This window comes from Amphiura filiformis, chromosome 14 (assembly GCF_039555335.1).
Source record: "Amphiura filiformis chromosome 14, Afil_fr2py, whole genome shotgun sequence".
Lineage (NCBI taxonomy): Eukaryota > Metazoa > Echinodermata > Ophiuroidea > Amphilepidida > Amphiuridae > Amphiura > Amphiura filiformis.
Genome location: NC_092641.1, coordinates 13,003,364 through 13,030,569, shown reverse-complemented (window position 1 = coordinate 13,030,569; position 27,206 = coordinate 13,003,364). Strand labels below are relative to the sequence as shown.

Genomic DNA, 27,206 nt, shown 5'->3' with positions numbered 1-27,206 from the left:
AATTTGACCACAAAAAAGGTTACAGATAATTTAAGTTTAAAAATCATATATTAAACTTTAAAACGATTTTTTATCAGACATACCTTCATTGTCTCTAGTATCTTGCGCAGGATTTCCGGAATCTGAAATTTTATAAAAAAATTCAAGGCTACTTCTCTTTGACATATTTTACAGTGATTTGGTTTATTCGAAACGTATTTTATTGCAGCCAAGAAATTATAACAACGTATGCGCACATAATACAAAAGCACAAGTGTGAATGAGCATAACTGTTATTTTATTCCCAGGCTAGTGCGGTATTTGTGTTACAAACTCAAAATTACTAGATGTTCACTATTAGAAAGCAACGCTACTGTAAGGTGTGTCAAAGTTCGATTAACAAATCGGGTTTTTTTATTATTAAGGGATGAATACAACTCATTTTGCAGTTTTATAGTTATCATGGTTGGTAGCAGCTTCCTTACTACATGTATGGATCCCGCCCCAATTTCAAGTGTATCGCAAACTTACAGGGTTCAAAAGAAATAACTCCCCCCATAAAATTACAAAACATTTCTTTGCATAACTTGACATACATTTGGTTGATTTGAAAAATTTAAAAACCTGTAAATAGAGGAATCTTTTTGCTACCCTCCCAATTTTGTTCGTTTTGAAAATCATTTTTATTGGTCAAAAATAATCACATTTTCCAAAAATGATGCTTTCAGAAAAAGTTGCACTTTTCAACATCCTATACATGTAATGTACAAAAACGTTCTCGATATCAACGTGATCAATGTAAATTGTTAGTTAATTTGTCTTCAATTTTATGTAATCGGTTACTCAGTCAACCATGCATTCATCTTTCAGTATAAAACAATGATTCATTGACATGAATTTTGCCATGAATGGGGTTTTCAGTTCGTGTTTCAAAAATGGTAAAATCACTATAGGAGTAGAAATAAGGTTTGCAGTGTGATGCTTATTTCTTTCGTTGGCTAGAAGAGATGAAAAATGTCCTTGCAAATTGTAGACTGAAACAGTTCAGAGTTGCAAAGATGTATAGCAACGGCTCTCTTGATTAAAGGCGTACATGACAAAGAAGAAATGGCCAACAAAGATTGGAGGCTGGAAGTCAGCATTCAGCCAATTAACTGCATGTAGCCAATCTCTTGTGGCCACATCATCATGAGTGTTACACATTTATCCAAGAAAGCCATCATTTTAAATCAAAATGCAAGATGCTTCAACTGACCCAATACAGGTAAATGTTCACACTCTTGGTCAAATTTATGCGTGGAGAGCTCATTTCTGCTTCCTAGTGATTTTATCACTTTGAAACAACTGCTAATTAAAAAGTTCAAAGAAAATCTCATTGTACGCCGAAATTAACTTCAACAAATCTTTGCTTTGCATTGAATGATGGTTGCATGGGTGCCTGAAGGATCGGAGACAGAAAGGTGAAGGAAAAAACCAAGAATTAAATAAACCTTAACATTAATATGTTTGGTACATAATGTGGTAAAGTGCAACTTTTTCTGAAAGCATCATTTTTGGAAAATGTGATTATTTTTGACCAAAAATATTGTTTGTGCAAATAAAACAACTTTGGGAGGGTTGAAAAACGATTCTTCTATTCACAGCTTTTTGAATTTTTCAAATCAACAAAATATATGTCAAGTTATGCAAATAAATGTTTTGTAACTTTAAGGGGGAAGTTATTTCTTTTGAACCCTGTATATGTAAACTTTATTTTTGTGTAAAACGATTGTGTGAAGTTGTGAATTCTCTACAGAATGATCTTTAAATCTTATATTACCTGAAATTATTGTCAAATTTACAAAAGATGCCGACACATCCAGACCACCCGATATAGCACATATCCATTGACCTTCGTCAGATGACGATATGTCACTTATGGTAAGGGCCCATTCCTGGGTACTGGTGTCCTCTTTGATTGCGACCTTTAAGCCAATAAGTGAAATGATAAGGAATCACAATACTGAAATTGACAATATATATAATTTATCAAGGGCTAGTCGCCTAAGAATACTTTATGCTTATGCAATGTAGTGTAGGAAGGTCAAGATTTGTTTATGCAAACCTTTTCCTTTCTGTTTGTGTTTTTGAACCCCTTGAGAACTATACCTGCCGATTGGCCAAAAAAGAAGTTTTCATTATCAATCGGACCAATCAGCAACATTGTTAGAAAAATTTCACCACGCAAAAAAATGTATGTGAATTATTTCCAAATCTCCATTCTAATTGGTGATTAAAGTGAAGATATCATGTCATTGACCAATCAGAGGCAATGTTAGATCGGCAGGTAGTGCTAAGGCTGCAGGGGGTTAATGTTGTTTTTCCTCGTTTTAGTTCGTCGTACCGACTGTACAGCGATTTGATATTTGTTTGTAAGGGACATACTATTATATTAAATTGGATTATTCAGTGACTTTTTTCGTAATGTCTGCTAAATTATTGCATGAAAAAACAAGCATGCAGAAGTAGAAAAATATACTTGGCCACTTGACTATAGAATTTATTTCAGCGTGAAGCTATTTTGCCATGGCCGCTACCCTGGGCGAATCGGGAAGGGCACTTCATGAAAATAAGGAAGATTTGTTAGTATGTGTAAAGCATCATCTTACATTGTCTGTCGGAGAAACTAATACACCATTGAATGATATAGGTACGTTTTCATGTGTCCAGACTATACTATCAGAACTCGATGCTGCTGTCTTGCAGGTCAGCGTTACACTATCACCCTTGGTAACACGGATTATCTTAAAACTACCGACTCCTGGAATAACTTGGTCTTCTACTTCGTATGGAAACTCTGCAGCTGTTACATCTATGGTGACATCTGTTACGACAACAAGAAGAACAGAAACCCGTTCATGGTAAACAGACATTACCTATGTGCACATTTATAGCGGGCCATTTCTTGGGATCAAAAAGACTTCCCCAGATATGTTCCATTAAGTTACAAAATAATATGAAATGTTTCACTCACTTCTTTCTACCAAATCGATGGTCACATATCATATAGTCAAACAGTGCTTGTATTGCATAACTAATTGCTTCCTAATTAATTACTTCCTAAGAAATACATGACTACACAAGGTTTTATCAAATGACGGGGAACTCAAAATGCCTCGTACAAAGGTTACTTCCTAGGAACTATGGGACTCCACAAGGTTATTTCAAGTGACGGGTGAACTCGAAAGCCTTGTGCAAAGGTTACTTCCTAAGAACTACATGACTGACTCTGTCTAATGTTTCTTTTAAAATTAAAATCACTATTAAGGACTGAAAAACAGTAAAATGCTACATATCACAATAAGTGACAAATAAAAGTAAAGAATGTTGAAAGAAGGGAAAAACAAATGTCAAAAAAAACATTGAAAGGAACAAAGAGGCAAAGTAGAGATGGGCAGGTCACAAAGAGGCTAACTGAATGGCAGCCAAGAACAGGAACAAGAAGAAGGAGAAGACAAAAACTAAGATGGTGTGATGATCTCAGATCCTATATGGGTACAACTTGGGCACAAAACAGAAGTAAATGGAAGCTACTTGAAGCCTGTGAGGTACATAGTACATCGTAAATCCCCCAAGCACTATTAAATAAATGTCAATCAAAAGACAACTGATAGTAAAGAATTTAAATTAAAGCATTACCAGTTCCAATTTGAAATTGTCCTTGTGTTGTCTGTTGCTGTGATGTCATCGTTGTTAGCCGTTGCTTAGTTGTCGGGTTTTCTGTTGGCTGCTCCGTTGTCAGTTGTTTGGTTGGTCGCACCAGCTTTTCATCAGCTGCATTGGTACGTGTTAAAATAATATACAAGAACATGATTACATTCAGTATGATTTAAGCCACGGTCATCTAATGTGGGGTTAGTATAAGCCTCACTCACTGACAGAAGTATTTTACAATGACAACAGTATATCAAACGACAATGACAATAGTGTAGCAAACGAAGGAGAACTAATTAACATCGATATACGAATTCTAAGGTTACAATGATGCTGTGGAAAGATTTTAATACATGTAGTTATAATACTCAATAAACGTAGGATCTGGGCCCTATCACATATAATCATCAGTGGCGCAGCCAGGATTTTGGAACCGAGGGGGCACAACTTGTAAATGTACCGACGGAAATATTTTTGCGAAATATTAAGTTGTGAATGGTTGCCCCATTTTTTTTTCAATGGTTTGAAAAAGTGAAGAGCAAAAAAAAAAAAAAGGTTATCAGGCGCTAGCAACAACAAAAAATAATTTTTTACATTTTGATACAATTTTCCATTCTTTCTTTCATCACCGTGCACAAGCAAAGTAAAATATTAGTCCATTGATCACCCAAATTATTTTTCACCAACACCTTCTCATGAACCGACGGCCATCATGAGCGGGGGCTCACTGGTTACGCCACTGATAATCATGGTAGATTGAGTATTAAGCCCTGGTGAGGAATATACACAGATTTAATATAATATCAACAGCCACTGTGGTCACTGTATAAATATGTAGCATTGTTAAATCTATGGGAGCATTTAGGGCGCAGTTTATTTTAAGGGGGTACTACACCCATTGCATTTTTTTTGCGGTTTTTTGCATTTTGTGAAGAAATGAGAAAAAAATGAAGGGGCAAATCTTCTCGTTCTATTGGTGGCATCGGTATCAACGTAGCTTACATGCTTTTTAGATAGAAGCCAAAAGGTGGTACATCACTGGTGTTTTAAATTCACTTCATTTTGGAAAGCTTAATTTCAACGGATTTCGTTAAAATTTTGGATACGTGTTGCTAACGCATTAGAGAAATAATGTTGATAGGTAAAATGGGAATAAGTGGTTCCTGATGGCTTCAGGAACTTGGTGATTTTCAGTGTTCCACATCTATCAAAAACGAACTGGTTAAAATGCTTCTATTTTCAATGTTGAGCTATATTTTGTATTTTTAACTTGCGACATTATTTCACTGAAACTTAATCAAGCCATAGGTAACAGGTTATCACAACCATATTACAGCAAAATTGAAAAAAATTGCATTTTTCGTCATCTATACCACCACATTCCGTAAGGCTCGTTAAAGCTTAAAATCCCTATTTTGGTAACTATTTTACCGTTGTTGTCTAATCCATTTCAACTAGGAACTCCAAAATTGATACAGTGATATAATATTTTAAGTGGAATAATGTTATTCGTGTCTTACCTATGATTGTCGCTATCCAAGGCAAAAAAATCAAATATATTCCATAGAATTATGCACGTCGCCACGGTATTCCGAATTTTGACACACGCTAATTTTGCTAGGTCACCCACAATCCATTGCGTTATAACAGAGGGCTGACAGTAAATTTCGCTGATAACCAGTTGCCGTGTTTTAGTGTATGTATATATTTAGGTATTTTTAAGCTCAAATCCCGGCGTATTGGGCAAATAGCCTACGGAGCCATGGAGTAGGAAAAAAACAAATTTTGAAGGCCTATCCAGTGATCCCAGGAAAGTATGAAAAATCAAAATTGTTTATTTCTATTGCTTATTTCATCACCTAATATATTAGTAGTGTTATAGGCCCATGACCCCGGGCTATAACCTTTAACTTTAATTTTCCCGTGTCACCTTTAAAATGTACTTGCGGAATTGTAGGCCTATACTCGTGCTTTTCACCGCTGATTCAGTTTATATTATCGCAACTCGCCATCTGGGGTGGTGAATTGCTTTCCCCATCAATCATGCCAACAAAGTCCTTCCGGGAGAGCATACCCGTATGGTCATTTGTGTTAAGTTCCAACGCTTAAAATTCAATTTAATAAGACGACGGTCACAATCTTGATTTTATCAGGGATTTTACCAAGAGAAGGCGCTAGGCATACATGCTGATGTTTGAATCTGGCAACACGAGAACTTTGAAATTATGCGGTAGTCTATAGTATCCGTCCGGCTCTGTTCAGTTTTATACACGCATTTGAATAGGGATTATTTTGCGCACTTATCTAATGTTTATGGAGCACATTTTCTTCATTAGTTTGTCAAGTTGATGTCAAATGTTCTATTCTATGTTATTTGGCAATAGTGTTTTTTTGCCTATAGTACGTCCAAACATGGTCCAAAGTTGTAATTTGTTGTTTTTTATCACAAAGGTCGGATATTTTTATTCCCGATTTAACTGTGCACCCGCTCGAGGGCTTCGCAATAGTTGCAGAATTCGGCGAAAGTTTGACGGTAATTTTGCCTTTTTGGACACTAAAACGCATTCGATCCTTAATTTGATTTCGACAAAATGTCTGATTAGATATAGCATAATGAGGCGGCTACTAATTTTTTGACCAAATCTTAAAGAATTATTTTCAAAAGTCTGACCTGTGTATTTCCTATTGGTAATACAAATGACGTGTCAGCCCTAAATATACATAGGCAGGTCGTATTTTGGACTGGTAGCGAGTCTAATACTGTATGTGAATATCGATGAATGTTAGAAACGGCAGAAACAAACCGGTTGTGAAGGAGACTACGTGGATCGCTAAAAATAAGCGTCCTTAACAACCAGCCAAGTTTAAGACAAATAGGTGACAAACGACATTTTCTCGATGTTTTTCATTTCTTTTCTTATTTCACATGATCAGTGCATATATCGCCTAGCTATAAATGACAAAATATTTTTTTAGACCAATCAAACCAATATATGGGTGTAGTACGCCCTTAAGCTTTGTTTGCATATTTACAAAATTCGTCATCTGCCGATTAATAAAGCAACAAACATAATAAATAAAAATACATACATGTATAAATGGCTGAATCATGACGCAAATTATTAATATAATAACATTAATTTGTTCAAATATGTAAAATGTAAATGCAAATGCAAAATGGATAATTAATAATTGTATATTACAAGAATCTTAATTTTAAATTTTGAGAAAAACAGTATAGAAGACCTAAGCGCAAGAAGACTGTAAGTCCACTTTTTGAGTTGCAGGTGGTTTTGAAGTTATTGGATGAAGACAAAAATGTTGACAATTTTTTGTTTACATTTGCCCCCCATAGGGGTCACGTGAGGGGTCAAGAGGGGTCAAAAATGAAAAATTGTCCAATGCCGTCAAGAGACATGTCAAATTACTCGTCTCATCACAAGGATTACGAAAATATGTAATTTATCATTTTGAGCTCGGTTAATGAGTTAGAGGGTCACTTCCGGTTAAAGGTCAACTGAGGTCAAATTTTAAAACAACCTTCAAGTTCAACAAACAAGGTGTCAAATTGCTCCTCTTTGCACATAGATTACCAATTTATTTAAATATTTCCAACATCTGCATTCAGTTTGGAGTTATAAGCTTTTGTTCAATGCGAGCGCAAGAATACCGTAAGTCCAAAATTGATAAATCGATCAATATCGATCAATATTACAGATATTTACTTGGTTGATATGCAAAATGATTCTTCTTGCCTATACACATGTACCTGAGAAATTATCTTATTTTAAAAAGTTTAAACGATCATATCTGAAAATGGACTTACGGTCTTCTTGCGCTCAGGTCTTCAATTATTTTATTTTACCCTCGTCCTGCTGAGCCATATTTTGTAACATGGACTACGAAGGGGTTGTGCCCCCCATTTCTATTATAAACGTAATATACTATTATAATTGGTACAATTAGCTATGGATCTCCTTTATCTAGTGATACCAAAAAAGTACAAACATTCCTCACATTATGTCGCTATACGTTATAATGTGAGCGCGCCCTCTGACTATACAAAATCTATCAATATTACAGATATTTACTTGGTTGATATACAAAATGATTCTTCTTGCCTATACACATGTACCTGAGAAATTATCTTATTTTAAAAAGTTTAAACGATCATATCTGAAAATGGACTTACGGTCTTCTTGCGCTCAGGTCTTCAATTATTTTATTTTACCCTCGTCCTGCTGAGCCATATTTTGTAACATGGACTACGAAGGGGGTTGTGCCCCCCCCCCATTTCTATTATAAACGTAATATACTATTATAATTGGTACAATTAGCTATGGATCTCCTTTATCTAGTGATACCAAAAAAGTACAAACATTCCTCACATCATGTCGCTATACGTTATAATGTGAGCGCGCCCTCTGACTATACAAAACTATAGAAAAAATTGGTTTTCGGCTGGGCGATTCAACGGACTTCCTACTAAATATAAAATGAAATTAATGTTGTCACAAGCCACTTAACCGTGACTATTTGTCATTCAGTTTGAGAAAGTATTACGATGCAGTACGAAACTGTCATTGAGGTATGTTAAACCATTCGTATACAAGAAATTTTGCAAACTGCGATTTTTTTCAGGAACTTGTTTTGAACGAAGATTTACATACCTTGCTTTTGTTTTTTACAGAAAAAGGCTATCGTTTCTGCACAATCAGCGGTCTTCCACTTCCCATCGTCAGAGAGTTTGAGAAAAACACAATCCCGGACTTCTCCAGTACTATCCGACTTTGGTTCTTTATTACTCCAATAGGTGAAATTGCTCTGAAAAAATTGGGCAAATATAAAAATAATATTTTTTAAACTTTCTCCAACTCCTTGGTAGTACATCGGTCATCCTTATGTTATATGGCTACATTAATTTCCCGTATTATCTTTTTAAAATAGTCGATATGATGCATGCCGTGTATCCCTTACATACCTCAGTTCTTAACAACAACAAAATGGGGTGAACACCTGTACATACCGTTGAGCCATCGGCATTTGTATGCAACTCCTCAATATCTTGGTCGTTCAATCCGATCCACGCTCTCTTGGCGCTCTGGTCTGTCATAGAACCTTTCCAAAATATAACAAAATGACAAAATAGAAATTAGAATCAAATCAATAATAGATCTTTTTAAACAAATCATTAGGAAAAAGCACAAGACGAGGTTCTATTTAGATATTAACGCAATTGCATCAGACAGACGGCTTGGACAAAGTACCCCCAGACTAACGGAATTGTGACCCAATCCAGACTAAAAATAGCCTTTTTGCATAATATCACCGTACGCAATGCCAAGGAATTGTAATAAACATCTACCAAAAAGTAATTACCCCTCCTAAAAAATGGCCTTTCCTAAGCGGCGTATGCCAAATGTAAGATATGCTACCGAAGCAGAATGTATTTGTGTGCATTATGACACCTCATTTGTTGCAATGGTCCCAATATTGATGTTGCAAAGCCAATGCCAGAAGATCTTTTAGTGTAGTCGACAATAATAATACATTATACATTAGAAGAATTAATTGTAACTCTATATAATTATGCTTCTTTCCCCGTGACACAAAATAACATCTCAAAATAAGTAATTACCCCTTCCGTCCCTTTGCGACGAAGGCAAATTCAAACAATAAGAACTGTAGTTTGATTACATCGCCATCATTAGTCAATTATGACAATTCAATACATACAGTATGTTATTTCCTATTTCCCTCACTTGTATGGAGCTGTTGTTCTTCATCGCTGTGAATACTGGACAGAGTAGCATCTAATTCCCCGCATTTATCTCTGGCGCCGTAAAATGTTAACTTGTCTTTAAATAAGACATAACAACCTTCCCCTAATATTTGCCAATCTTCGTTGTTCACTGGAGGTTTACTACTTCCATATCTACATGGATCTGTAATATTTAAAGGAAAGTCGTTCTTGTGAGAAACAAGACAGATAACAACAGCCAAGGATGAGAAATAGGCAATGTGTTATTGATCCTGTGCACAGAATGTCTGAATCAATCCAGTTTTGACAAAAACCACTGTGCTACTGATTCTGTGCTGTCAGCCCAAATTGAATTTCTTTGGTCAGCCTTAAGGGCTGGGGTATGAACGTTTGGACAGTATTTATTTTGGGACATTAGAGCACATCAGACATATCGAATTGCATTCTGAATACGAAGAAAGTCATTCTGATATCAAATAATTTTGATTTTTTAAAATTCGCAATTTAATACACATTTTATGGCAAATCATTAAAAATTGATATTTTTGATATTTAACAGTACTTGAAGTAAATTTTATAAATCTGATGATTTATGCGTATGTAGGTGGGATGAAAAGCCGACGATCAATTGAAAATTTTGACCTTTCATATTGAAGATATGGATTTTTTTCCTAAAACACCAAAAAAAATTAGGTCTTTTCAATTTTTTTCAATTGACCGTCGGCATTTCCTCCCTGCTACATACACTTTAAGAATATATCATTAGATTTATATAATTTACTTCGAGGACTGTTATATATCAAAAATTTGAAAAATATCAATTTTTATAATTTGTCATAAAATTTGTATTATATTGTGATTTTCAAAAATGAAAATTATTTGATATCAGAAAGACATGCTTCGTATTCAGAATGCAATTCGATAGGTCTGAGGTGCTCTCATGTCCCACAAAAAATCCTGTCGAAACACAATAAACGCTCAATTTAGATCCCTTAAGGGCTATGGTTATTATGTGCATAATGCAACGATTCCACCCAGAAGCGTTACCAAACTTTTGTGATTGATGGGCTCCGAGGAGGCAACAGGACTCCACGATGTTATCTGAAGTGAAGGGTGAACTCGAAACGTTGTGCAAGCCTTGTGCAAAGGTTACTCCCGAAGAATTTCCTAGGCAAGATCTGGACCCTCTCCGTTGACACCGGTAAAAGCGTCCAGTTCATTATTATGGGGGCATCAGATAAAACCTGGGTCCGGAATTTTCACCCTCAGAAATTCGACTCTGTCGATTACGGAAGTTTATAACAAAATCCGACTACTTGCCTCGATATTCTTTGTACAAATTAGTTATACAATGATCATCTGTTGTGCCACACTCGCCATCCATTGAGCAGCATTCACCAGGACATGTAGCTTCAAAACCATTAGGGGCTAAATTATCTGGTCCGCATTTATAGTCGTCCCTGTAATCCGGTATCCCTGTGTAGCGAAGTAATTGAACTACTTATTAATGAACAAAAACATGGGACTGTTCCATTGCAAACCACAGTCACCTAGAGTAAGATTTTAGAATTCCAAACGAATACAAAGATTTTCTTCTGGAGTTAAAAGTCGAAGGTTGGCCTACAATTCGGTCTCCATAGGGGTCAAAACCTGACAAATACTCCGATCTTCAATAAAATAGTTCAGATCATCATAGAAAATCAATTCTGAAAAAAAAAAGTAGTGTGTATTGTGTAGGCTGTTTCCTTACATGGGTAATATCGCATAACATCGTATTGACCTTTGTTACCATGATGTTACCATATGGCTATGTCACACTATTCTTTATTTCCAACCTTATTTATCATGCCTTGTTTTTCAATATACTTGACAATTAACAATGCAATAAGTAATTGGGCTACTTGCTGAATGTACCTTCATGAAAGTGTTGCTTTGATATGGTAGCGTCTTAATTAATTCCGGCTTGTATATACAATTATATTTTAATAATAGCTTTTTCAGACTGCCATGTGAAGGGCACATTGTCAGATAATTTGTGTATTTTTTTTTTTTTGTGTTTTATCATTATTCAAAGCAGTCTATTTAAAATGCAGGTTAATAATATGTCAATTAGGAAGACTTAAATTATCCTGTCTAAATATACTACAAGCTAGTGCAGGTTATTATTTATTTGCAGGTTAATTTAGCAGGCTAAACCCTGCAGGCTAATTTAGTTGGCTTAAATTAGCTTAGCCTGTATATTAGGCAGCCTGCCTGCCTAATCTAAATAATTTGTAGGCTAGTGCAGGTTTAAAAGGCCTGCGTCTCTGGTAAGGGAAATATACCTCAGATTTGCATCGGAATAATATCTTAAATTGACTAGCATTCACAATGAATTGGTCACAAAAGACTTACATTTAACCGTGATATTAGCTCTTGCTACAACTCCCATGTCTACATTCATAAGCATACCATCTGGTATAACCACACATTTTAGTACCACATTGTACCTCTCAGTAACATTCCTGATTGTAAGGGTCCAGTCTAGATTATTCAGATCTTGTATAATGGAAACCTGTATATTGAAATAATACGATCCAATTATTTCAATTATTTTTTACAAGAAGAAGAAGAAATAATCATATTATTTTGGTTTAAATTATATTTAAAATATATGTAAACAACGCCCTCAATTTTCACAGAAATATACACTTTATAGAATCAAAAGGCAGAATAAGATGAAAATTTTGGTAAAATAGCTTAAAATATATGTATATATTAGTGTGATACCTGTTGGTATTTTTGAAGGTTTAGAATTGAACGTGATTATGTAATGTTTTGTTAGAAACATTAATAAATGATCACATCAAACAACCGCGTGGAAGAGGAGGAAAAATGAAGATGAAGAAACAGGACGGTTTAGGATAGTTCAATAATTGAATTAAAATTTGACATTCCTACAATCAAACACATACCCTTGAATCTTGTAAATCTAAACTCCCACCAGTAGATATTCCTCCTGAGTTTCCAGGATCACCATCACCCCATGGCCCTTCATGATACCAGATAACTGTCATATTTTCTGATGGTTTAGCCCCTGGGGTAGTGACATCACACGTTATTGAGACCGTTGATCCTGAGCTGATCTGGATATTAGTAATGGAGCTGCCGTCTGGTTGCTCAATTATTTCCCCAAGTTTCAAACCTTCTGTTACTTTTATTTTTACCTTCGCTGAGGTTAGAATGGATAGAGAAATTAGTACCTCCCTCAACATAAAAGTATCACATGATAATCAGCATGTGAATCTACGCGAGCAAATGTTTTTAGGACTTTAGTGACGCGCGCAGTAATGAAAACCGAATCATGTTTGGTCAATTATTATCCGAACCAAGCTACTGATAAAATGTTAACAGTCGGTAACAGGTAACACCAGACGTGGTATAATTCTGCATAAAACCGGGCCACGTTATTCATTCAAATTACATTGTATTGCATCGTAATTTCATTTGTGTCTATGCTAATTATGTTTACACAACATGAACTCACATGTTTTCAAGCAAATTCGCCGATAATAGGTGATCAAAAGCGATCGGAATGTTACAAAAGTACAGATCACATTCATCTTACTATGAGATGATCTTTGAAAAAATACGGCATAATTTGTCATGATGCTTGCGGAATGCCATGCAGTAAAATACTAAAACGTTGCGACAATTCATGATTGACAACTAAAAATCGGCGTATCGTTCGTATCCTCCGCTGTCAATTTCTTATCCACTCACTAGCCCTCACAAAAGCTTTGTGTTGATTACGTAATGTGTGGAGGCAAATTGCAATAATTACAATGAAATAATGAGTAGGGCGGGCTCCGGGCGGGTTTCTTCTTCGTCTTGCGTAACAGTATTGTTCTCCAAAAAAAACCGGAAGCGCTACATATGGCGCTCTAGCTGAAATACAGCAAGATAATGTAAGATAGTAAATGTAAACCTGTATTTTAGCTAGAGTATCTCGAGCTAGGTAACACCATGCAGTAAACATTTATTGGCAAGAGTATGGCTGATGAGGCATTACTACCTCTTTCACTAAAACGTTCGTAAAGTGTACCCAATTGTTCAAGTAATCTGTAACATGTCCAGCGTGGACTTTTAATCACTTTGAATTATGTTGTCATAACAGTGGGCAAAGAGATTAAGTAGTTTTAAATGATACATACTTGTCTTGGCATCGGCGATGGGTTTGTCTGTACTTCCACAAGATTGATACACAGGTAGTGTCAGCATAAACATGAAAAAAAATTGATGAAAATAGCGAATGATGGGGGTTTCAGTAGGCATATTGTTTCTTTTAAACAAAAGTTCCATCAATTTGGATTCCACAGGGGACAAAAATTAAACAGTTTCTCATATCTCAGATGATTTGTTACCTTGGTAACGCAGCAAAAAAAGATTATAATCCCTTGAGCCCTGCCTAGCAAACACACAGCGTTTTACAGAAAGGGTTTAAATGTTGGGTTATATAAAGGGTATAAAACGGTTTTAATAACATTCCATTAAACATTAAACAAATCCATTAAATAAGTATTCACTAATTTTATGAAAACGTGATGAAAAACATTCTAAGAGAATACTATTTAACTGTTGACAAAATATTTCGCACAAATGTTTGCCCAAAATTTTTTACCATAACGTAACTTTGATTTACAAGGACTTTTGATGCGTTATTAAATATACTTTTCTGAAATGAATGGTGATTAAATGGGTACTGTTGCAATAAGGGTACATACTTCTTGACGAGAACCATCTTACCTAAGACATCGATTATGAATCTCCCTGTGTATGGAATGGCATTAAAACTGGCATCGCATGCCATATTGGTCTGAGTGCCAGGTTGCAATAATCCACCTTCACCAACACCCATTGATAGACTCCATTCCAGACCTTTAACCACTTCGCTCTCGCTATATTCCCCGATTATTGGAGCAATAGGATCGCGCGTCCCGCCATCACGAGCTGTCCAGCGTGGTCGGACTGTTTGACCCGGGAACCGGCAAGAGAACGTCAGTGAACCTGCATCGTGTTTAACTGAAGATATTGAACAGAACATAAATGTATTATTAAATTAACCCTGACCGTACCAAACATGCGATTGCATCATCATGTTGGTGGTTCAAAACCCCACCCGAGAATAAATTTTTCTCTTCTTTCTTTCCTTCCTTCCTTCCTTCCTTTTTCTTTCTTTCTTTCTTTCTTTATTTCTTTCTTTCCTTCTTTTTTTCTTTCTTTCATCCAGCAAACACTGATATCGAAGATAAGGTTATACCGGAAACCAGTTAGAACGTCTGCATTGCTGCTTTGCTATTTATTTAATTCTCTAAACCAGCCAATCGACTGCATAGGGTATTTTACATATGTAGAATAAAGATTTAGTGGACAATGATGAAAAATTAATTTTCCGATCTTATCATTTTGACCCTTTATTATCTGTAGGATATATGCATATAAGATCAGCTAAATGTAATTATTATAAGGGTCTAATAGATGAGAGTTGTAATGATTCTGGTAAGCTCTGGCAAACACTTAAAAAAGTTATTCCATCCAAAGTTTCCCCAACTCCATCAGCTGTTGGGTTTGGAGATAATGAAGTTACATCTGACATTGATATATCAAATGTGTTCAACAGCCATTTTGCAAGTGTTGCAACAAATCTACTTAATGAAAGTGATGAAAGAAATGTAAACAATGTTAATAACATTGACGATGTTAATGTGTTACATACATGTGAAGATCTTAATGATAAACCTGTTCTTAATATACCATGTATTCCATATGATTTTGTTGACAAAGAAATTCGCTCCATGGGCATTAAAAAGGCAGTAGGTCTGGATGATGTCAGTTGCAAGATCCTGAAATTGGCTCGTCCAGTCATTGTTAAAAGTTTAACTTATATAATGAATCTTTCTTTGTCAAAGGGGATATTTCCTACTATGTGGAAAGAAGCCAAAGTGATCCCTTTGCATAAAGGAGGTTATCTTGATAACACCAATAATTACAGGCCAATTTCCATCCTACCTGTAATAAGTAAGATCATTGAAAGGGCTATGCATAATCATGTTTACTCTTTTTTAAATCGAAATGGTATCTTAAATGTTCATCAATCAGGTTTTCGTCCTGGTCATTCTACCAAGACTGCTCTTGTTGACATGGTTGACGATTGGCTGACGAGCATCAACAACGGTGAAATGACTGGTGTTGCCTTTATCGACCTTAGAAAAGCGTTCGACACCGTAAATCATGATATTTTGCTTAGAAAGCTCCATTATATTGGGGCATCTGAAGATACAGTTAAATGGTTTGCATCATATTTATCTTGTAGAAAGCAAAGAGTTACTTTTAAGGGTATTGTCTCTGATTCTCTTGAAATAAAAGTTGGTGTTCCCCAGGGCAGTATATTGGGCCCATTATTATTTTTGATTTTTATCAATGATATGCCAAATGTAATATCACATGGGAAAATATCTATGTACGCAGACGATACCACTCTGTCTGTCAGTGGTACTGATACTGATATTATTTCTAAAAAGCTCACTGACGATCTTTCTGCAATTAAGGCATGGTTAAATGTAAACAAATTGTTTCTTAATACTGATAAGACAAATGTCATGCTCATTGGTAGTGAGCCTAGTAAGTTACGTAATGATAAATGCTCTGCTTTTTCAGTTTCCATTGATGATTGTCAACTTGTAAGAGTTCATAGTGCCAAATGTCTTGGTGTAAAGATAGATTCTAAATTACTTTGGCACGATCATGTAAATTCAGTCATACAGAAATTATTTTGTAAAATAGGACTCTTGAGACGTCTAAAAACATTTCTTGACGTTCGCACTCTTAATGTTTTATATAAGGCTCTTATCCAACCGCAGTTCGACTACTGCAGTGTAGTTTGGTTTGGTCGCTTCAATAAAGATGTTCGTAAGTTATGTGTTTTACAAAAGCGATGTGCTAGAATAATATTGCGTGCCAACTACCTTACGTCTTCTAATATAATGTTTCCTATATTAGGATGGGAATCACTTCCAAATCGTGCAATGTATTTCAAATCACTGTTAATGTTTAAATGTCTTAACGATATATCACCACAGTACCTTATCAACAGGTTTTCTTATGTACATGAAAAGCATAATGTGAACACCAGACAAGCTGCGTCCAATTTATTGGCTCTACCGCCTTGCACAAATGGTTATGAAACTGGGTACTTTAAATCATCTTTTTCATACAGTGGGGTTGAGGTTTGGAATAAACTGAGTAATGATGTAAGAAGTTCAATAAATGTACAGACTTTCAAGCAAAGATTCAAGTCTTAAAAAATTGAGCATGTACTTGTTAATGATGTATTTCTATTTTACTTTGAAAATTGTATATAATTCTGTGTTTTAATTTTGTATCTAATAGTTGTATATTTTATATAAATTGCATGTTGAAAATTGTTGCCTTTTAATGTTATGTAAATGTATTGCAGGGCCCCATGTAAGACCAGCTATCGGCTGAATTGGGCTACCCTGGATAAATATGAATAAAATAAATAAATAAATAAATAAAATATACCGTTATCTATTTAGAGACACTGTATAATGTAAAGTGTTCGTATAATGTAAAGCATTTTTATTTTACACTATTTTGACCCATTATTCAGGAGAATTTTGATGAAAAACGAGCTCCTTGCTTCTTTTTCTTTTACTTTGCTTTCACCATTTTCTCTTTCATTTTTTGTCCTGCCCTCCTAATGCCCCCCCCCCCTCCCCCACCTCCGACTACGCCACTGTATGAATATAATCTCAGAAAGCAATTATTCTTACCTGTGAAAACGGTCCAGTTGTATTCTTTAATTCCTCGATGAGGATCATAAACTGATTTTTGTAAGTAATTCACTGTTTCAGCGTTCCCTCGAGCAAGACGAACGACTGTACCAATCGCTATCCACATGCAAAAAAGCACAAAAAATTAGGTTAGTTTGTGTACTTATCTGTTTCTTAGAATTTTATAGATACAGATTTTATGAAGACGAATCTCACACCAACACGGTCATCTCAAAACAAGGTACCACCCCAAAGTGCGTGTTTTGTGAGCTTATGCATTTTACGCAAAACACGAAAACCAATGCATGCGTTACAGAGAAAACCTCGTCGGCGGCGGGTGACTGCCATGTGTGAATTTGTAGATTGAATAAAATACGGCTCTTTTCAAAGACACTAATAGTACAAGTGTGAGTGGAACGTGCATGATATTTTTATATAATTACGACGCATGCATGTCTTTATGCCTATTCTTTGATAACCTATGGTGCATAGGTACAGCGTACGTCTATACATTCAAAATAGTTTTGACCTATCGCAATGGTAATTAATGGTTAAATCACTATTCTAATGCAAATTGCTACTGCATGAATGGACTTACTTCCTTGGTTGAAACATTCTGCTGGCTCACCAGACCATGTTCCATTATCTCTACAATACCTCTGAGAGTCCCCCTTCAACCCATAACCATCTCGACATAGGAAGTGATTAAACATCCCATATCCATTTCCGAGGTCGAAGTGGTAACCATTTTCTGGACGTGTCAATTTCGGACATCCTGGCTCTTGAATAGGCCTATTGAACACTGAAATAAACAATATGATTAATTGAATGATTTACGATTACGTTGACAAAAGATTTGATTGATTGATTGATTGATTGATTGATTGATTGATTGATTGACTGGTTGGTTGGTTGGTTGGTTGGTTGGTTGGTTGGTTGATTGATTGATTGATTGATTGATTGATTGATTGATGAAAATTATCACAAATGCAGCAAGTATTACAAATCCTTCTTATACCACTAACGAGTCGTTTTAAAAAAATGTTTCCAAAGCTGACCTTTACCTTTAAATCTCTGCCGAAAGGGCCGAAAACTTATATTAGAGAGCTTGCGAAATGAAGTTACTTTAACTTATTTTGAATACATAATCCTCTATAATCCTCTAGACGTTAAAGTTAAAGTTAAAGTAACTTCATTTCGCAAGCTCTCTATTAACTGAAATTAAACTTTGACTTTCATTGCACACAGCAATTTCTCTTCTTTCTTTCTTTATTTAGTATTCAAAGTAAATACTAAATACATGTACTTACGTCCACAAACTGGTGGAACATTTGTCCAGGTGCCATCGTCTTGACACTTTATTGTTTCGCTTCCATAGAGCACATATCCAGGATTACAAATGAAAGATGCATTGCTTCCAAATGTAAAAGTAGTCCCTTCTAGAATCCATCCATTATCTGGTTGAGTCAATGCAGGGCATTCTATGTCTGTAGTTCATAGGAGTCGATTATTAATCAAAGATATGTATTCAATGTTGTTATTTTATATGGTTTCCAGCTTATAGGCAGGAACAGGCGATTTGCGCGGAACTTTTTTTTCCGCGCAATTCCGCGCAATTGGCTTCTTTTTTTTTCCTATGGGCAGAGATACATGATTTGCACTGAAAAAAAGTTCCACGCAATTCCGCGCAATTTGCTATTTTTTTCACGCAAATCGCCTGTCTATGTTTATAGGGGAGAACTTGCTTTTGCCTTTTCGTATCATTCAGAACATTGATCTTTCACAATAATTCCATTGTGCTATTACAGTGCTTACTACTTCTTTATGTCATTATGTCATTATTACGACAACCATGACAACTTCACATCTGTTGGTCGTGACTCGTGACATCCTCATCAGAAGTATTCTGAGGAACTCTTGTAACTTCTTTAAAGTGAATAACATTCTGTTGCATTAGATTAACGTGTAATCTTATTTTGCCTGGGTTGTTTCATAATTTTTAAAAACTAAGGTTTTATTTCAAACGCTAATGGTGACCCGCAGGTCACATTGCTAGAATTTATATTAAACATACCTAAACAGATACAATACAATTTGCAGGCAGCAGCTTAATCAGCGCCAATATTGCAACATTGAAACAAACAACTATACAAACATCCAATCCCACCCCACTTTACGAAGGCAATGAGGATAAAGAGCCTTTGGCACAACACTTTGGCACAAGTGGGGTTTCTGATTCTCCCCAATCATGCAAACACAGTCTTACCTGGACAATCTGCTTCATCCGTAAAGTTAGAGCAGTCATATTGGCCATCACATAATTGATTGACATTGAAACAATTACCATCCCAAGATCCTGTATCTGGGTAGCACTCGTATTCACAAGCTTTGGAACAGATGAGATATGAAAGCAGTATGTTTAACAAATCAAAATATATGGAAAATAGAAGTAGAATATCTGCAGGCATAATAGTTTCAGTATAAGCTTCTTTTTGTTCCGTCAATGAATGTATGGTACCTCCTCTATCGACAGTTTATATCTCAAAAACGGTTAGACAAATCTCTGTGAAACTTTAACCAGAGTTTTAAGAGTTAATTGCTCACCAATTGGATGCAAGCGTTTGGTATAAAGTTGTTGCACTGTGACACGCTGGCATAAAACAGACTGTCATTGCCGGCAGTAAAACACCATTCTGGGAATGGTCAGCAAAATCCGTAAGAGGAATGCCCAGACAGGTACACCTACTACCATACCATGCCCTGGACGCTCTTTCAAGACTACCTGAAGAACGGTCCGTTAACTAATCCGGTAAGTTCGTAATGTCGACTGGTTATCCTACCGGAAGATCAACCATCATCAGTGGGCCACAGGCTCACCGCCATTTACTTCTACATCATTGGGCTTACGTCAAAATCCAGTGATGAGACTAATAATGCCACGGGTATAAGCAGTGACTTTGGGAGTATGCGCCTTCTTTATAAAGAGAGAGAGAGGTCGCAGTCGGTGCCATGCCAGCGTTCCTCAGTGCAACGACTCCATGACATTTTTGTTCAAGTTCATAAACCGTTATTTCCGATATTGATTTCGATAGTGGACTAGGCCTATTGACCTGTAGCCTATTTACTTACAGTATTCTATTAAATAGGATGAAATATAATAATCGTAAATTGGCTTTAATATAATAGTTGATGGATTACAGAAGTACTCATTTTAAACTAACTACTATATTGGTGTTAACTTACTATTCATCTCATCACCAACTACAAGCTCCACCCCTGTAAACCGGTTAGGATCAGCAGGATCGCTCCCAAACCCACACTTAAACGTATTCTCATCTTCTTTCCTAATATCTGAGAGAGTCATATATGACACTCCATCGTTTGGACTATTCCTAAATGATAAACGTCCTTTTCGTGGGTCATTGGAGTACGTATAATAATTTTGAGCATTGTTATAGTATGTGGAGCCTATATGCCAGCGTAAATATTTGAAATCGTCGTCCGGGTAGACCATGGTACAGGAAAGTGTAATTGTTTCTCCTTTAAATGCCGTCACTATTGTCTTATCAGGTCTCTCGATTAGTTGGCTCCGTCCAGACTCGATTGCAATATCCATTCGTACTGATTATTGTAATTAAAGTGGTTAAAAAGGAATTAGGTTATCAATAAAATATTGACACTGTGAAGAGAAAGAAAGTGACCAACATTTAAAATGATAAATGAAGAATTGAACTTTTGTTCACAACACATAAAGTTGCTCACCTGAAATTTTCGTTTGTTAAGACTACAACCTTCTTCAGCTTTCGAAGTACCACGTTTCCTTGAGCATAGGCGACCTAGCTCCACCTCGTCCGAGGTATCTCAGCACATTCACATAGAGTCCCCAGGACATCACGTGGACCTAGAGAAAGTGCAAATCCTCGACAGAGAACCACGGTACTTCGAAAGAGGAGTCAAAGAGGCCATCCACATCCGGGCCAACCAACCTTCTTTGAATAAGGATGGGGCGCTACAAGCAAGAGTCTACGATCCAGTTCTGACGTCACAAGTCGAGAGTCGTCAAATCGACCAACGAACTGGATCAATCTGCTGAAGAAGGTTGTAGTCTTTTATATAACAACTGAAAATTTCAGGTGAGCAACTTTATGTGTTGTGAACAAAAGTTCAATTTTTCATTTATTTGATTACCAACACAGATGAACTTTCATGATAACATTTAAAATGATTAGTATCTCTATTATTATGGAACCAGAGAAGATATCTTACACTTCCCACAATGCCTTTCTTCCATTTCAGTTTTCAATTTATTATCTAGTGCAGTGCAGTGACAAAAAGTACCTCAATGAACAGAGTACATCCAGATCTTGCAAAATGTGTTTATTTTGTGACTATCGACCCATGTTTAACAAGTCTATTCTCAAATATGGAAACAAAGGGAACCTGTAGAAGTAATAGGAGTGTCATTTGATGTAATGAGGTGATGTATCATGTTGCAAAGGATTCTGGGAAGGGTTGGATATCTTCTCTGTCATTGAACCTACCCATAATTCTTACCCTGTCATGGCAGTAATGTATGGCTAACCAGATCGCTTGGGGAGCGAAAAATTAATTTCACTTGGTAACAGGAAAAAAAACACTAATACTTTGGGATTTTTTTTTAAATGAATCCTGTCCTACCTCTTTTAATGTTGATGTTTTAAACAATAGCTTAAAGCATATTCCAAAATAATGGAGTTAGTAGCAGGAAAATAACATGATAACGCCTAGCTTCATTATATAAAGTCTGCACAAAAAGTAACTCAGCTGTTATAAATACACCTATAGATTCAGAACTAATAATAATTGTTTTCACAATATTTCAACACAAAAGAAGGATGATTTATTTACGCGCATTTTGATACCCCATTTGTCCAATTTTGTTCAATATTGACAATACAGCAATAAAGCGCGAAGCTATGGCGGGCTTTACGTGTTTACAGTGCTGGCATTATAACCATTGATCGCTGTAAACTGCAACTTTTAAATTCGGGTATTTTTCTGTAAAAGCACTACTGTGTTGTTAATATTGAGCGACATTTGACGAATGGGGTATCAAAATGCGTGTAAATAAATCATCCTTCTCTCTATGTTGAAATATTGTGAAAATAATTATAGTTGCTCTTTTTGCATACTTTATATATATATATATATATATATCATTTTTATGCTCCAAAATTTATCGTCAAGTATATTTATTGCAAAACCGTGAATATGTCAGTGATTTCACCGCTTTGTGACTTATCAAAATAGTGATCACTTGTTTCACTGGTATCAGAACAGAAAAGAATATTGCAAGATTGGTTATCATTAAAAAACACTATGGTTGTGATTTCACTGCGAAATATGTTTGACAGGGTAAAATGCCTACATATTTATGGTACAAAGTTTCGATCAGAAAATCTTTTTTTTTTATTACAATCGCAAATTTCCAATTTGCGAGTGTTCTGTTTTTGGTCAGTTCTTCTTTCTTTCTTTCTTTCTTTCTTCTGTCAAACTTTTAACGAGCCATCGTAGCCATATGCTTTAAGCCAATGTGACCATATTTGCCAATGTGGGGGCACCATGACCAACTCGGGGTCAAAGGTCATCCAAAGGTCATTATGACCAAAATGTGATTTTCACTAAAAATGCTTCTTCTTCCACAAATTACATAACACAATGTCGTCACTTGCATACCTGCATCGCCTTTAGCCAGTGTCTAAAAGTTGTACAAAGAATTGGGGTCAAAGGTCATTAAGGGGTAAAATTTTACAATTGCATTATCTCAACATCCGTAAGGGGTATGGGGCTCAAACTCAGTGACAACAAATCTCATGACCAGGGAACATTTTACAGGGGTCAGGTCAAAGGTCATGCAGAGGTCAAATTATAGAAATGCATTTTCTGTACATCTGTAATGGGTACGGGACTCAATCTCTGTGACAACAATCTTAATGACCAGGGGAATATTTTGGAACACTTTGCAGGGGTCAGGTCAAAGGTTATCTTGGGTCAAATTTTACCATTTCCTTTTCTGGACATCTATAAGGGATATGGGGCTCAAACTCAGTGACAACAAATCTCATGACCAGGGGAACATTTTACAGGGGTCAGGTCAAAGGTCATGCAGAGGTCAAATTTAAGAAATGCATTTTCTGTACATCTGTATTGGGTACGGGACTCAAACTCTGTGACAACAAACTTAATGACCAGGGGAATATGTTGGAACACTTTGCAGGGTCAGGTCAAAGGTTATCTGGGGTCAAATCTTATACCGTAATTTCATTGTCTGTAAGGGGTATGGGGGCTTAATTTCGGTGACAACAAACCTCATGACCCGGGAAACATTAAGGTCAAAGGTCTGGTCAAACGGCCATTAAAGCGTTACATGCCTTGCGATTGTCTGCGCTCTGTGAGCGCAAATTATCTCTAGTTCCTCTTCTATCTGATCTGTTTAAGCCATATTTGATTTTCTTTATTCAATCCTCGCTTTCTCTATTCCCGTCTATTCTTTAAGGGGTTTGCACAGATAAAGTGTGGTCATGTAAGTGTTTTATTGGGATCTTTGTTTCCTAGGGTTTTTAAAGACATCCACTCATTATCGAAAGATCGTACTACAACTTACCAGTGTGAATAATGCCAATGACTCTCTCATAGGTATTCCCATCATGAGGATCTGATGCTTCGCACTTGTAAGCCCCGTTAGATTGAAAACCCCTGTACTCAAATGTTGTTTCATGTTCATATCCGGGTATGGTATCTACAGCTTGACCAACTACGTTGCCATCTTTTATCCATTTTATGTCTTTGGCAAAGAATGTTGCACGGCAAATCAATGTTATATCGCCTACCCCAAAGCTTACTGAAAATAATGTGTTATAAAATATAATATAAAAAATTATGATAAAGGTATAATAGGGATTTCTATGTCACACGAAATAAAACACTAAATTCATTTGATCAAATATTGAATACCTAAATAAAACAATGACCCAAATACATTTTGAAAATTTATTTACGTCATTTAAAACGAAACCATATAAGATAATTTGTGTCTAAAAGGTTAAATGTAGATTTGAAACTAATCTAAGTTAATGTTATCAAATATAAATGTATTTTCATGGCACAATCTATGTACCCGCCTCTACTTACTACCCATGCGAATATCAAGTTCACAACTTGCGTGTTTATCCCGCCGGTTCCGGACGGTTCCGTCCGGATGGAGCCGTTTCTATTGTTCCAAACAATGGAACGCGGTTCAACCGCCGGTAACCACCGGTTTTGATTTCATCCTTAGCAGACACTTACAATAAGGATGAATAAATGGTGTCTGAAAAATTGACATTGTTTTGTTGTACGATCAGAAAATGTGGTTCATTTTTTACATGTAATTTTTATGTGACACATTGTATATCATAACCATATATCTGATTATGATATTTTAGTCATATCTTTTACAAGAGACATCATCTTCGGTTTCATTTGGGACGACAAAGACAAATATCCAAAATGCACTTGGATAATTTTTGTATTCAGGTATTCAATTTCAGGATGGCCTTTATGGATGCATTAAAGGCACTAGTAATACTATACAAATGTAAAGGCCCTGTAAATTGCGTGTAAATAAATATATTCGTACTACTACGGACACACTCCTCCATAACTGACTAAAATGTGACATTTTACTTTTACTAGGGTGTTTTCGATCTTGTCACTTGTAGAGTATGTAATCACACCTACGCCATATGCAAATCTCTATATAACTTTTTCATCAAGAAGCATTTATTAGAAGATTGTAATGACTTTTAACATATTGAATGACGAATGCTATGCTTGTTGCATCGAATGTCCAATGTCAACATTGGAATAGGCTACTAATCGGCCTTTGTCACGCATTGTTTGAACCCTTCAGCGGTTGCTATAAAGGGCTATACCAATTGGTTGGTAATTTATTTGAAACCCATACCCCGCCTTTATTATAGCTTTGCCTAAATTTTCACAACAGCAGTGAGTATTTCAAGTTACCCAAATGTCTATTCTATTTGAAACTCATACTCCCTCGGTGGACGGCTTTAGCTAAATCTTCAACAGGGGTAGTGTGGATTTTAAATGGAATAACCCAATGTAGCAGACCAGTATTGCCATAATTGTGCAGTACTGCCCGGAGGAAGTAGGTACAGCCCTATTTCATACCTGGTAGTTCTGTTTGGTCTGCTCTCATAGCTCTTGTCAGTCCGTCTACCTCAGTCCTGAGAGCGATACTAAATCCCACTGTATATAATTACCAAACAGTTGAAACAATGTGTTAATACCATGTAAAATAATGCATAATATACTCTAAGTCATCTTGTAAGTTTACCAGGAAATATAAACAAAGACAGCCCGACAGACACACTGGCGAACAGACTGACACAAAGAAATATTTATGTTTTAGGTTATAGAAAGAAACTCAGAACTATGTACGAGTAATATTTACCAAATTATGTAAAATTTTAATTAATTTTACCAAACAGTTGAAACAACACGTAAAAGCCTTATTTGTATAAACGCCATTATAAACAACAAACGCACACCCCCGCTTTTTCTCTAACACTGTCGTGGTATCGTGCACGGTGTATCAAATATGTATATGTTTTGTAACTTCAACTGTTGAATAAGGGGGTGATGTATTACGATTCTCATTACGTTTGACCTTGATACGATTTTACAAAATATTACCTGTGACGTCACTCTCAGAAGCGGTTAAGTAAACCGTATCTTTCGCAATCGTATGAATTGAATCGGCAAGAAACAATGCACATGTATAAGCTCCCTGAACCGGGATATCATTGCGTAAAGTTAAACTCCATTCATTTGCTTCTATATTCTCCGATAATTCTGGTGCCATGATCCACTGCCCTGGAATCTCGGAAGCTTCTTGTTCTCCAAAGGGCGTCACAAACCACTTAAGAACCGGATTTGGTGGCATACTGTCTGTTGTACAGGTTAGTGTCACTGGCGTTCCACTTGGTACCGTTAAAGTATTGAGACTGCCATCTGTCCCACGAACAAACATCCCTCCTTCTACGCCAGCTGTTATTTCAGTTTCAACTGTGTATGATTTAAAAATAAATTAAATAGTCAACGAAGGATCGCATTCATTTTCAGTGTTATTATGATACAGGGTATAATACATGTAGTGATGTACAGCTCAATTTCGAAGTGGAAATGGAACAAGTTGGTCCAAATTAAACTGGTATGACGGCAAAGGCAAGCCCGTGACACTCCGGAACTAGTCTGAGCACAGAAAATGTGACTCTCGTGCTAGTCTCCTACACAATCAGTTAATTATGTGGTCCTGACACTCGTCGTTCATACAGTCTGGCCTGAGACTAAGCAAATGTGACTCTTGCACTGTCTTCACATCGGTATAGGCCGTTTGCACGTTAATTGTACGAAGTGTCTCATCTCATTGTATAAGATCTTTGGCAAAGGTCTCTCGGCTTTCCACTCACTGGTGTTTAAAAAATAGGCTTATGTGATTACACTAAGCTAGGTCCCGAACTATAAGATTAATGTTAAGAGTATAAGAATCTAAGTGTAGCAGTAGATGATGTCTACGTTCACGTTGAAGACGATTAATATTAGTAACATAAAATTATTATTATGATCATCCTACACTTACCGTGTATTTTCACGTTCAAAGATCCTTCTCTTCCATCTTCGGCGACGCATGTATAGTTTCCGCCATTTCCAAACCCTTTGGTTAAACTTAACTCATACACCCTTCCCGTCTCTGTCTCAATCATCTCGTATTCTGGATCCATTAGTTCTTCGTCATCTCTGTACCATCTTACAGCGCCTGCAGAGTTCGCGCCGTAAAATGTACATCGAATACCTGAGCTACCAGAAATCATACCATCCCCTGTATCAAACACGTAGAA

At 36.2% G+C, this 27,206-nt stretch overlaps 1 protein-coding gene across 1 annotated transcript in view; it reads right to left on the bottom strand.

Moving 5' to 3' along the window:
- The window catches only part of LOC140169733 (uncharacterized), a 45,622-nt gene that overhangs the window by 3,872 nt on the left and 14,544 nt on the right, over positions 1–27,206 (bottom strand). The window contains exons 8-28 of the mRNA XM_072193028.1: positions 26,948–27,187; positions 26,002–26,373; positions 25,477–25,554; positions 23,909–24,145; positions 20,509–20,886; positions 19,532–19,651; positions 18,576–18,752; positions 17,864–18,067; positions 17,266–17,382; positions 14,219–14,494; positions 13,627–13,653; positions 12,388–12,644; positions 11,828–11,987; positions 10,754–10,909; positions 9,435–9,617; positions 8,699–8,790; positions 8,343–8,496; positions 3,658–3,792; positions 2,628–2,842; positions 1,799–1,943; positions 84–122 (exon numbers count right to left, since the gene is read on the bottom strand). Of these exons, the coding sequence (XP_072049129.1) occupies positions 84–122; positions 1,799–1,943; positions 2,628–2,842; positions 3,658–3,792; positions 8,343–8,496; positions 8,699–8,790; positions 9,435–9,617; positions 10,754–10,909; positions 11,828–11,987; positions 12,388–12,644; positions 13,627–13,653; positions 14,219–14,494; positions 17,266–17,382; positions 17,864–18,067; positions 18,576–18,752; positions 19,532–19,651; positions 20,509–20,886; positions 23,909–24,145; positions 25,477–25,554; positions 26,002–26,373; positions 26,948–27,187 (3,762 nt within the window). The remainder of the gene's footprint in view (positions 1–83; positions 123–1,798; positions 1,944–2,627; positions 2,843–3,657; positions 3,793–8,342; positions 8,497–8,698; positions 8,791–9,434; positions 9,618–10,753; positions 10,910–11,827; positions 11,988–12,387; positions 12,645–13,626; positions 13,654–14,218; positions 14,495–17,265; positions 17,383–17,863; positions 18,068–18,575; positions 18,753–19,531; positions 19,652–20,508; positions 20,887–23,908; positions 24,146–25,476; positions 25,555–26,001; positions 26,374–26,947; positions 27,188–27,206) is intronic.